The 13,691-nt window shown below is 40.0% G+C and overlaps 1 protein-coding gene across 1 annotated transcript in view; it reads left to right on the plus strand.

The window, feature by feature from the left end:
- Positions 1–13,691, plus strand: part of THSD7A (thrombospondin type 1 domain containing 7A) — a 383,013-nt gene that overhangs the window by 332,539 nt on the left and 36,783 nt on the right. The window contains exons 15-18 of the mRNA XM_065399278.1: positions 1,607–1,785; positions 5,598–5,603; positions 6,337–6,470; positions 12,791–12,944. Coding sequence (XP_065255350.1) covers positions 1,607–1,785; positions 5,598–5,603; positions 6,337–6,470; positions 12,791–12,944 — 473 coding nt within the window. The remainder of the gene's footprint in view (positions 1–1,606; positions 1,786–5,597; positions 5,604–6,336; positions 6,471–12,790; positions 12,945–13,691) is intronic.

Below are 13,691 nucleotides of genomic sequence, written 5' to 3' on the forward strand. Positions count from 1 at the left end.
GAATTAAAATTATTAGAGACCTGGAAAACTTCTATATGAAAAGATATTGAAAAGCTTGGGGATTGTTTAGAGAGTCAATTAATAAAAAGAGACAATATAGAGGCAGACAAAATAATGAATAGTATAGCAAAGGTAAGTCCTCACTAATAATAAAAAATAAGGAGACATTCAATGAAATTAAAAGACAATAAATGTAAAACTTGACCAGCCTGCTCTACCAATGGTATAAGAACTATCACACTTACAATACATAAGTGATTCAGGTGCATTTCATCATTTTATTAATTTGTTGGTTTTTCAACTGTATGTAAAATAATTTTCATTAAAAAGTCTACATTTGCCAAGTTATTACACGTGGTACCTGAGATACTACCATAACTTTTTTACACACACACACACACACACACACACACACACACACACACACACACACACATACATACATATATTTAGGGGATATTCCATATACATTCAGGACATCTCTACAGTAGCGGCACGGTTATGGCTGATGAATACTAACTTTTTATGGCTCTTGCTGTAAATGTTAATATAAACCACACACATAGTATAGTTGTAACATATTCTGCTTTAGAAGAAATGCATTGTCAGTTGTTACATTGATTTAGGAATGGTATCCTAGTTACATACCTCTATACACGCCCTCCTTCCAGTTTCTCAGGATCCATGAGTTACCAAAACTAAGCATTTGCATTCCCCTTCAGAGTGATTACTTTGGGTACGTCTTCACTACCCGCCGTATCAGCGGGTAGCAATCGATTTATCCGGGATCGATATATCGCGTCTCGTTAAGATGCGATATATCGATCCCCGAACGCGCTCACCGTCGACTCCGGAACTCCACCAGAGCGAGCGGCGGTAGCGCAGTTGACGGGGGAGCCACGGCCATTGATCCCGCGCCGTCTGGACCCCAGGTAATTCGATCCAAGATACTTCGACTTCAGCTACGCTATTCGCATAGCTGAAGTTGTGTATCTTGGATTGATCCCCCCCCACAGTGTAGACCAGCCCTTTGTGTACTAGTGAGGGCAGATGGATGTTAATCTGCAAATCAGTAATGTGGCTGACCACTCTCTCTTTCTAGCCTTGAATAGGTCACAAGATATTAAGTTTACTAGTTCCAAGCTGATAAAACACAAGTCTTGTGGTCCAGTTTGTTAGACTGTTAACATACATATAACCACAGCAGATTTGCTTGATGCAACTATGTAAAGGTTTGTAACTCATCTGTGTGGCAGGATTTTTTAACACATCTATCTGTCTATCTATCATTTCTGCAGCATGAGACTAACGCAGCATCAATTACACTCTAGCAGCTGTTAGAAAGTCAGACTGTGGAAATCTGGTGAGAACAAATTCTAATCAGATAATATTGAGGATGCTCAGCTGTTATTTCAACACAATCAATGGGTGTGTGTGTCAATTTCCTGCAGAATTTAATTTAGCCCAAATGATAAAGAAATCTCTGCATTCACCCACTTCTGTCAAGTCAAACTTTGGACACTTGCAACAAACTAGACTGAGGTGTCAGAGAGAAGTGGCAGAGCAACATGCTGAAGAGATTTTGCTTTCATTTCCATTCTCTCAGGTTACATTGAGGAAGCCTGCATTATTCCATGCCCCTCAGACTGCAAGCTCAGTGAATGGTCCAATTGGTCTCGCTGTAGTAAATCCTGTGGGAGTGGGGTAAAAGTTAGGTCTAAATGGCTCCGTGAAAAACCTTACAATGGTGGAAGACCCTGCCCCAAGCTGGATCATGTCAATCAGGTAAATCCAGTTACTTTTCTTTGCCGATATATTCCTTTATTTCTGTGTTGACAAATTGTATTACATATATAAAGTCAGTGAAGAATCCTTCCCTTCTATGTACTTCACATGCTGTTTGAATTGAATAATATGGACCGGCACTGGTGGAAGACAAAAAGTCCTTATATGCAAAATTAGTGTTAGAGTGTTTCTCTGTGGATTTTTTTTTTTTTAAGTCCATGCAATATGCTGTATTACAAAGCCAGAACTTACAAGGCCCAATTCTGCCTTGATTACCATCAACTGCAGACACTCATCACCTTGCAAGATCAGCTCTTCAGCAGTATGTTTAAGAAAAAGAGATAAAGCTCTCATTATTCAGAGTGGGAGGTTGAACTACACAGTACAGGAAATTCCCCTCCTTAATTCAAACACTGCCATACATTATAGATAAAGTACATGCAAAGTAAGCAGCCCATGAAGAACACCAATTCATTCTGTTCAGTCTCCTCCTCCTCCATTTGAATATCATCATGAGAGCTGTGCATTGAGGCAGATATTTTGGTATAGTATTAATACCTGGAGCTAAATATTAAAAAAATACTGCCACTTCTTCACTAAGGAGGAAATTGCTCTCCATTGTAAAAATATCATGGGATCCAAACTCCTTGTCAGACTGATAAATGTTGTTATTCTGGTCCTGAAAAATAAAATAATCCCCCCAAAGCCCCTTTAAAGGGCCTGGTGGCACTCCTCCGATCCTGCCTTTCTTTCTTGTAGATACTCCATGCAATCAGTGAAATCATTGTGTTAGCCCATCCTCCTTTCCACCGCCTCCCCCCATCACCACCACAAAAAACAAACAAAACAAAACCCCAGAAACATTCAACGTATCCACAGTGTGATCCTTGTGTCCTCCTTAGCATCCTATAGCCAAAATTGGCATCCACATGGTTTTTGGCCTTCCAGGTGCACTTGTTTTAAAAAAGACTGATTGAGACTAAAACTTGAACGTCTAACTACCTGGGTGTTAGAATCCTTCCCAGGGCAGCAGTCAGCCAAATTGATCTTGGGGGTGCCGCACTAGGGTCTCATGGAACTGTAGGTCGATACAAAACACTGACACAAAGCAGGAAGTTTAAAAAAAAAAAAAAAAGTTCTGGCCTTGCCAGGCATGTAAGACCTGCTGCGTGTAAAGTTGTTTGGTTGGGCAGTTTTTAGCCTTTTCAGGTTCCTTGTCTCTCTTCAAATTTGATTTATATTCATCTCGCATTTGGATTTAATTTGCATTTGTGGATAGCATGTTAAATGGCCCCATATTCATCTCCATAAATATTCAGAGGGGGAAAAAAAATCTGGCCATTCATATTCGAATAAGGTGCACGTTATTAATACCATCTTATTGACATTTTGTCGAAACAGAATGAAATGGTGTGTTGATTTAATGTTTCTACTTAAGGGTATATAATTAGTTTGGAAAGTGTTTAAACTATAGCTAATAAACTATGTTTATAGTCCACTTGAACACAAAATGCAAGTTTCATTGAATGCTGTGTTGGTTTGGAGGAGCATATTAAAACTGTTTGAAATTACAGAAAATACATTATAATAGGAACAAATTATAGTTTATGAAAAAAATCTCTTCCTGCTTGTAATATTCATGTGGCACAGTATTTCATAATAAGATCTTCAGGATGTCAGAGGAGAAGTTGCTATATTTGTATTAGAGAACTCATTTTTTGTATATAGCACTGCTGCCCTCTACTGGTATATAACCTAGGATCTTATTTGCTGCAGCTTTATAGCTGCTAAAAATTCAAATATTAAATTACTATAACAAAGATAAAATTGCAGTCTGAGATTGCATGGGGAAGAGGCTGTGCCATCCATAAAGCTAAGAGTTTGTATCCCTTAATATTAAATACACTTCACTGTAAATCCTTAAGTGTGGAAATCCCACAAACCCAGTCTGTGCCAATGACCAAACAGCTGCCCAGGGCTGTTTGTTTAATCCACACCTGATCCACAGCTCAAAGAAAATCAACAGAGCAAACTAGCACATTGTCATATCACCACTTCAGGACGAAAGGCATAGCCACTTGTAAACAATAGTTTGTAATATAAAATGTAAGGGTTAGATTTTGCCATTGTAGTACCAGTGTGCTGGGGAGAGAGCTCAGAGGACCATGCTACAGTTGGAGATGATTCAGCAAGAATTTCCACTGTGGTCTCCCAGAAAACATACCCATAGCTACACCATCCTTGGGGAGAATGTGACATGCTCAGTTCTCCATGCCAGATTCCAACCCTCAACACCCACTCTTTCAAGTAGCTGGCACACACAGGGTTGTGACTAGAAAGGCAGGGCCTGGACTTCACACCCATGTTGCAAGATGGGGGAAGGGAACCTTGCCCTCTTCCCTTAGGCACATCCAAGCAGGAACTGATCACAATCTGGCCCTTAATCTAAACCTATTTTCATTAATAAATGATGTTATTTTCTAATTTAAATTATTTGCAAATATATCCATACATGCCAACTGTCCCATTTGGAGGGTGAATGTAATAAAACCATTAATTGTTTTTCTGCTCTCTCCATCTTAAAGTATCTCATTTGGGGCTAAAAGGTGTGTCCCTATTTCTTTTTCCTTTAATATCCTTATTTATGATTTTCTCATATTGGCAGAGGTGTATGCACAGCAAATTCTCTCCTGGAGAAAAGTGTGATATATGGATAAGCAAATATCTTAAATTACCTGTGGAGCAGGAAATTGTTGAAACTAGCTTTTGAAGATTTATTCTCTTTTCCCTAAGCATCTATAGTTAAAAAAATAAAATAATCTGCACTGCTATAGTGAAGGTTTGCAGATGATACTGGGTCCAATTCACTGAAAAATTCTCTCTCTGGCTTTCAGAGAGTTTCTGCTAGCGGCAGATCCAAGTTTCCTGGGGAAAATAACATCTACCTTTTCTTTGGCTTCAGTGATTCTCTGCCTCCCCACCTACCTAGGCAGGCATGGAGTCCATGACTATGTTGAGCTCTAAGTGCTTGCTATCAGTGACAGTCACATAAATGCCAATAATGTCGAGAGACCTCCACTAACACCTGGAACACAGGCATGGGCTCTGTCTTGGCTAACAGGTGCATTGCTGACAACAGCTAGAGAGTGCCATATTGAGATGCTCCTTTAGATTGTCTAGTAATGTTGGCTCTAGCTTGCTGATAGCAGATATATCAGACAACTAGAGAAGAGCTTTTAGTGGCAACTGGTTTCAAATACTGGACACAAACTTAGGACAGGCTAAAAAGATTTTTAAAACGTGTGAAGGATGAGAACTTTGTCACTTTCTCCACCTTTATACCCATCCCACGCTACCTGTCAGTACAATATTGATAATATATAAAACACAGTCTTCCATCCAAAACCGCTCAGGAATTTCTTCAGTCTTGGAGAAATTGAACTCCCCAGCCTGTAAAGAATTGATACCCATGGTAGGCAGAGAATAAAATAGTTTAGCCATGTGTTCTAAACAGTGTGAAGAAGAGGTGAGCATATTTGCACTAGTTCTCCATCAAGGTGATGTGCAAAAGAATTTTTTTCTCTTAAATGCTGACTTCTTGCAGAATGTGTCAGTAGAGATACAAGAGGGAAAGCTATGTCTTATCTGGCCTAAGTGGTGAGGCTTTCTGCTTGGTAGAGAGCATAGAAGATTGTTTTTAACCAATGAAGCACTAAATGTACACCATTCAAATATCTGTGTTTCGCTCACTAACTAGTGTTTCTATTTATCTTTGGTTGTTCCCTTGGGTTCATGGCAAATACCTGCTCCAGGCTCAGGTAAGAGTCTCTAAAATAGATACCTAACCTTATAATGTGCTTCCTGACCAAGTTCTATAATGTATGCACTGTTTGGCCTTTCCTGTAATTGTTCTTTAAAAAGATATATGTGATAGTACATAGGATGCCATTTTTAATGTACCTCAGACCGTCTATATAGAACATTCCAATCTTAGCATGATATAATAACTTTAAGGCTTCACAGTTAAAAATAGTTTAAGTTAAGGGGCCAGATTATGCTCTGATTTACATTGATGTAATTTAGGGAGTGATACCATTAGAATCCACTCTCCCCAAACAAACCAAACATCCACAACTAATAATATTAGGTGTGGGAGTGTAGAGTATAAAAGGAAAGACTGAGGAGCAGGTTGGCAAATGGAGAAGTAGAAGGCTGGCTTCCCTATTAGAGCAAAGTTAAGGCTGTTGTGTGTGTGTTCTCTGGTGTATGTTAGTAGTAATGGTAAAGTGCATGCATACTGGTGCAGAAGAGAGTTTATACTGTTAGGGATTTAACTTTTCATTTCCTTGCTTTGGCGTCAGGTGTTTTATGTCTGTTGTAACAGCAACTGTCTCACAATTTACTTGTACATGGATTAAGATTAAATATATTTGTTATCTTTACAAAATAGCAATAATGTTTGTGTTGCTGCTATGTCAGAATGACAGCTCCTGTATACTTATCATATTTGCATACTGTGTGCAGCAAACTTACACTCTGTGTGGATTCCAGGTATATGAGGTGGTCCCATGCCACAGCGACTGCAGCCAGTACATATGGGTTACAGAACCCTGGAGCGTCTGCAAAGTGACCAATGTTGACTTAAAGGAGAACTGTGGAGAAGGTGTGCAAACCAGGAAAGTGAGGTAAACAGAATGTAATCCTTCTCTTAAAAAACAAAAACAGAAACCCTCACCTTTAAATTATGATGGGATTAAAGAAGCAAAATTCTATAGAAGAGTATTTAGACAAAGGCATTTTCACAAAAGTTTGTCTACGGAATGTTAGACCAGAACCTCAGCTGGTGTAAATCTGTGTAGATTGAACTCAGTGGAGCTAAACCAGTTTACACAGTTCAGGATCTAGCCCTTTGTTTCTGTTTTTTTTTTTTTTTGAAAAACTTTGAATTATACTTTATAAAAATAAAACTGTAACTTACATTTATATAGTGCCTTTCAAGATAACCCCCAAGTTCTTTATAAAATTTAACATAGAGATAAATTCTCACTTATCAGTAAAATGCAATCACCTCTGGGGTGAAACATGGCAACCCATTTTACAGTGCACAGCAATACTGTACAACAATTTAGTGCAAAAGGTGAAGGATGCCATATCCAACTGAAAACACAGTGTATTAAGGTATTCAGAATGTAATCACCCCAGTTTGAATTTGGCCAGGGCTTGTAGTTAATAGCCCTGTTAATTAAAAATGCTGAGAGAACTTTACAACAGGTGGTCAGTGCCTCAGACTTGCTTCTCAGCCCAAAGACAGATTAATGAACTGTGGGGAGTCTTATGTTATCATTAGCGGTGCTCCTTCTATTTCTGAGTTTTATACGTAAGGAATAAAGAACTCTATAGCAGTGTGATAAAGATCAGTAGGAATAGCTATGTGTCCACAGTTGTTCTTGGAATGATAAAGAAAAGCTATGGAAGTCCTTAACCATATTTTAAATTTGGAACGTATTTTGGCCTAGAAAGCGCTAAACATAAAAGTAATGGGTGAAAATCTCTGCTCCATATTAAATTGGCACAGCATCAGAGCAGAGAATTTGGCCCTATATCTGGTGCTGGTTTTCAACACCTTTTTGTTACCCTAGTGGTCCTCTAGGTCTGCTAAATCAGCCAGTGTGAACACTGGATTTGAAGTGCCAGTGTTCCAACATGGTTGTAATATTTCTGACACACTACAGTGGAACAAACTCCTGACAACAAATTCACAGACACTGGCTGAGTCTGGAAAGTAATCACCTCCAGAGGGAGAACAATTCTGCTCAGAAGCTGACTGTATCATGATTACAGCATGATTCTTATGGAGTTAAATAGTTTGATAGTTTGAGTATAAATTCACACGGTGTAGGATATATTTTTGTTTAGTTGAATTTAGTTCTAGTGAAAGGTGCCAGATTTACAGTGCAGAGATTGAAATCCTGTGCCCACAGAGCACATTCAGCACAGGATGATGTTGTGCAAGTGTCTCTGGATTATCCCTTTAATTTACTAGAACACTGATCCAGAGCGACTATCTCTGAGGATAAAAGGGTAGTTCAGTGTCCATGATCATTCAATCCCTGACCTCTTCATCAAGATTACTAACAAGGTTGTCAATTGATTCCAGTTGTGGTGGTGGATGCTTGTTTACTGGGAAATGGACTGAGACTATTCACCCTGACCATATTTTATGATTATACTGCTTCTATGAGTGTCAGATGGTTGAACTTTAAATCCCAATTATGACTTTAGCACATTTTCCCCCTGAAAAATAATTCCCAGGGCTACTCCGGGCAGTTCATTTCTGATCAAATATTTTGAGTTAATCAGTCCCACTTCTGAAAAGGAAAGAAAAGGCATTTTTAAAAAGCATGCATATTTGTTAATACCAAAACCTTCTTGCAGTTGTTGAACGCTTGTAGTACAATGACGTTGAAAAACTGGGCTTCCTGGAATAGTTAATCTGAAGGCCAAGTAGTGCATTGCAATGCTGTGTTAAACTCAGCCTGGTTCAGAATGCTGTTTTTCCCCCCTTTAGTTAATTAAAAAAAAAAAGGTACATTCTCTCCCCCCCCCGAACTCTGTAAAACTGTGTAAAGAGTGAATTTAGTAAAACAAGTCCAAAAATCTTGTTCCAGTATTTACTGAATCTGATCCAAGCATCCTGTCTACTGATCAACTTACACCTCTACTCAAAGACTTGCTTAAGAGAAGTCTTGCATGGTAATGTACATAGCAAGGAGTTCAGTGTTGATTATATATTATTCTCTAAGGCTACCTATAGAGCAACACACAATTTAAGAAGTCATCTCTGTCTGCATGTTAGAATGACAAGCCATACAATGAATTCAGTCTACAGGACCCATTTGAAGACCAGATAGATTAATTTCCAAAGATTCTCTTTAATGTACCACAAGTACTGTAGCAATTGCTAGATTTGACAAGATTTAAAACAGAAGCGCTCCTTGAATTTAACAATTTATTTGAAGGTCAGATTTTTAGTTTTCGCTTGTCACAAATATTAAAGTGTGCATAATTTACTCTAATATAACAGCAACCAAAATAGATATTGGAAGTCCCACCAAGAGTTTATTCTTTTTTTTAAAAAGCAATAAGTACTGGTGATGATGGTGGTGGTGGTGCTTTAGGCTCTCTCCAGAGGTACACAGCTTTTGACACTACCATCAAAGCTAGAGAAGAAAATACATTATTTATGCCAAAGAAAGGAATTTCAGCCCTTTGGGATGAACACACACACAAAAAACTACCTTCCCTTTTGCCATCCATATACTAACTCTCATTGGATAACTAATTCCACCAAACAGATTTTTGCAGATACAGTATCTCTGTTGGTTGTGTTCATTTAAAATAATCTCATTTTAAAAATGTTTTCAGACTGACAGCATGAGATCTTCAGGTACACAGGAATTGGTAATGTAATAAAATGGTATAGTTTTAAAATATTGCAATGAAAGTGAAGGTTTAACACAGGGCTGGCCCACAACATTTTGGCACCTGAGACGGGGAGCTCACTTGGGCCAAAATTTTCAAAGGTCTCAATTCTGCCTTCTTCCTGTTCTACTCCTCTCATGGTACTGCTCTGCTACCTACCCCAATAAAGGAGAACTAACAACTTAAAATGCCTTTTTCAAAAATTTTAAGTAGCACTTAACTTTCAAACACCTGAACAGCAAATGTAACCTTTCTTGTCTGCATAGTAAACACTGGCATTTTTATCTGTTTGAATAATCAAAGTGGTGCTTTCCGTGCCTTCTTGGTTGCAAAGATTTGAACTGCTTCCTGAAGGTCCACAGTCTGGGTCAGCTCATGCTCTATTGAGATGGTTGCAAGGCCAACCAGCCTCTCCTGTGTCGTTGTGGAGCGTAGATGTGTTTTTATTAACTTCACCTTGGAGAAGCTGCGTTCTCCACTGGCAACTGTTACAGGAAGTGTTAGAAGTATGCGCAGAGCAACAAAAGCATTTGGAAAGAGGGTGGTCATCTTATTTGTGCACATATATTCCAGAACGGCCTTTGGAGTTCAGCCTGCTGAAATGTATCTTGAAAGGACTTTCAGTTCATCACCTAAATCACTCGCATAAATATCGTGCATGTCATCTAGTGCCCTGCATTGGTGGTGTAGGTCTTCAGCTACAGTGAGGAGTTTTGGAATATACAACATCCCAAATATACTGCTGTATTCTTTGAGCTGCATGAAACATTCTTCAACTGACTGTATTGCACAATCTAGCACCTGGTTAAAGAATTCAACTTTGAATTGTTATTTGGGGTCTCTTATGGGATTATCCTGTGCCTCGTAATCAAAATGTTGTCTTCTTCGGTGACTCTTGTATTCTTGAATGGGTGGGAAAATAGCTTCAGTGAGAAGTTCCTCTGCCAACTTCTGTGCACTCTTCAGAACATTTTGAAATCCCTCATCTGACCGGTATGACTGTTGGTATGACTTTGCTTTATCCAGTTGTTCCATTGCTCCAGATATATCAAGGTCAACACCTTGGAGTCTCTTGCTTACAACATTTATTTCAAACAGTATGTCATGCTACAACACTAAGCCCCACAGACATTTTAAGTTATGTATGTTTCTGGTGATTCCATTTCCCTCTGCCACTGTTCTCCCACGAACAGTTCCTGTCATAGCATTATCCCCCATAATGGCATCCATGGCATCATCTATCTTCCCAATTTCATGTTTGATAGGCTTTATCGCCTCCACTCGACTTTCCCATCCTGTGGCACTCAGTGGTTTCAGTGTCAGAGAGGATGTTCCCAGATGTTGCTTCAAAATTTGCTATCAATGAGTTGATGCAGAGAAAAATACATAGATGCTTTGAATTACATTAGAAAATTCAGCAGCTTCACTAGAAGCTGATGCTGCATCACTGACCACCAAGTTCAGTGAATGAGAACTGCATGGGACAAAAAAAGCTCGAGGGTTTAACTCTCGGATCCATGTCTGCAGTCCTCTGTTCTTTCCTCTCATGTTGGCACCATTATCGTAGCCCTGACCTCTCATGTGAGCAATCGCAATTCCCGTATCTTCCAGCTTTTTAAGAAGCACATTTGTCATACCAGCTCCTGTAGTATCATCAATGTCAATAAATTCTAGAAAATGCTCTCTGACAGTCACCATTGCAGAGACATGTTCACTAGGTTCTGTTGTTGTTACAAAATGCACCATTAAAGTCATTTTTTTCCATATGGATGATGTCAGGTGTGCAGTCCAGAATAACAGAGTAATATCTTGCTGACTTCAGATCTGCCACAATCTTCTGTTTGACTTTTGTTGACACTAACTGTATGATCTCATTTTGAATTGTTTTTCCAAGGTAGTGGTGCATGTACATTTCTTGGGTGGTGACTCTTCTTAAATGCTCCTGGAGTACAGCATCAAACTCAGCCATCAGCTCCACAATTTTAAGGAAGTTTCCATTGTTTGGCACATACAGCTGATCTGAAGTGCCACGCAGTGCTAGGTTTTGGGTAGCAAGCATTCTCACAATGGCAATGAGCCTTTTCAGAACATTTTGCCAGTAAAGAGACTCTGATGCAATCTTCTCTTGATGCTGATCATCTATGGTGGCCTTTAACCTTAGTCTCATCTCAAGCTCTTTCCACCTATGGTGGAATCTGGTGATTTGCTGCCTTCTCATGGCATGCCAGATTTCTAGCCAGATTTTTCCAGTCCTTTGTTCCTGTAGAACCCAATGTGGCTGGAACATTAGACTGGAAGAGTTTGCAACAAAAACAGTATGCAGCATTCTGGGTTTTTGAGTACATAACCATGGCCTCTCCACTTTGTCACCATTGGGGATTTCACACCAGTAATGTGTTGGATGGAAACTTCTATTTTCATTGTCTTTGGGGAACATGACGTTTTTCACTTGCTGTGGCCCACGCAGTACAAGGAAGTCCCTCAGTGCTCAAGTGGGTCCACAGTCCTGGATCATCTAGACTTAAGGAACTAAACTCAGCAGCAGCTGTTTCTTGTGCCTCCACCACACCCTTCTCTGATCTACACTTTTCTTCAGGAATGTGCATGGTTACATCCATTTGAGATGGAGATATGGCTGCTGCAGTAGCTGCCAGGTCACCTGCACTCTGACTAACTGGAAGATCAGGCATCTCCTCCCCACTCACATCCTCACTGGGGCCGGAAGGCTCACTGTGAACATTTGTGTCTATGTATCTCAGGAGAGCTCCTTCCTGCTTAGATAGAAAAGCTTCCTTTGCTTGCTTTCTTTTTCTGAATGCTGCCCCAGAGGGGCGTTTTCTTCTTTCACTCATGACTGCTGTTCTGTGCCAGCTATAGTGGCTCTCAACACTCAGTTGAAGGGGACAAATAAGCAGGCTGATAGCAGGGCCTGAGTGAGGGAAGATATCAGCGTCTTAAGGGCCTAACTGGCTCCTACTACTTCAGTTGACTGCCTGTTCTCCTCAAGTGGGTTCAGCTAAGCAGCAGGAAACAGGAAGCTCCCTGAGAAGCTGGTGTTAATCAGTCCAGGCTCCTGGGGGTGCAAGAGAGGTACATAAGAGGCTCCTCCTCCTCTCTCTCCCTGCAGCTCCTGCTGCTTTCTGTTATTCCCTCTCACATTTTCTCCTGCCTGCCTGTTATGTCTCTTGTGCCCTCCTTCCTCTGCGCACATTCACTCAGCAAGGCTGTGGCTGTGCAAGATTAGAACTCAGGAGCTTTTCACCCCTAGCCCTGAGCTTCAACCGATATACTGCACTGCTGCCTGCAGCAGAAAAAAAACTGGGGATATTTTGACTTTTTCAAATTCTCATTGGTATTTTATAGTTCATTATTTGGGTTGCATCAAAAATGTTCTAGATTTTTCTATTTGTATATTGCTTGTGGTCAAACTGCTAAAATGCCATGCTATGTTAGTGTAATGGATGCAGTTATTGTAGGAAATCCATGGCAAATATGTTTTATGTATAGCCTTATATTTTCCCAGATGCATGCAAAACACAGTGGATGGTCCTTCTGACACTGTTGAGGACTACCTGTGTGACCCTGAAGAGATGCCTCTTGGTGCTAGAAGATGCACATTGCCATGCCCTGAAGACTGTGTTATGTCTGAATGGGGCCAGTGGTCTAGATGTTCCTTGGTAAGAAACATGTTAACAGCTTGACACTTAAGGTTTCAAGACTATTTTATTTAAAGAAAGTAAGCCTCAAGTTACTATGCAGAGATGCTACACTTAACAATAGACACATGCAAATGATTATAAGTTCCTATCAACTGCATTATTGGCAACAGCAGATTGGCAACAATCCCATCAAGAGGGCAGTGTGTCAGCATTTCTTCATTGAAAGCAGTTGTTCAAGAAATCACCTCTTAATGCTGATACTTTCATGAGCTATTGCCCTCCATTTTTAGGGAAGGTTAATTTCGGATGAGTCAGCTTTGGTAATATCTAAAGACCTTAGATCCTGTTCAATCTGGCTTTATCTCTCTCTGTAAAAACACCAGTAGGGGCAGGTCTACACTTAAACGCTGCAGTGGCACAGTTGCACTGGTGCAGCTGTGCTGCTGTAGTGCTTCAGTGAAGACGCTACCTTTGCCAGTAATGGGCTTCTCCCATTGGGGTAGGTACTCCACCTCTGCGAGAGGCGGGTAGCTATGTCAGCCCTCCATCAACATAGTGCTGTCTGCACAGGGGGTTAGATCATTATAATTATGTCGCTCAGAGATTTGGAGTTTACACACCCCTGAGTGACGTAGTTATACCGATGTAATTTTATAGTGTAGACTTGGCCTGGGTGTTCATTAGTGAGAGAGTTATCATCTGTAAAGAGCAAAAAGATGCAGGTAAAAGACTTAGATGAAATTAAAGATAGCTTACTCCATCAGC

The sequence above is a fragment of the Emys orbicularis genome, chromosome 2 (genome assembly GCF_028017835.1).
Source record: "Emys orbicularis isolate rEmyOrb1 chromosome 2, rEmyOrb1.hap1, whole genome shotgun sequence".
Lineage (NCBI taxonomy): Eukaryota > Metazoa > Chordata > Testudines > Emydidae > Emys > Emys orbicularis.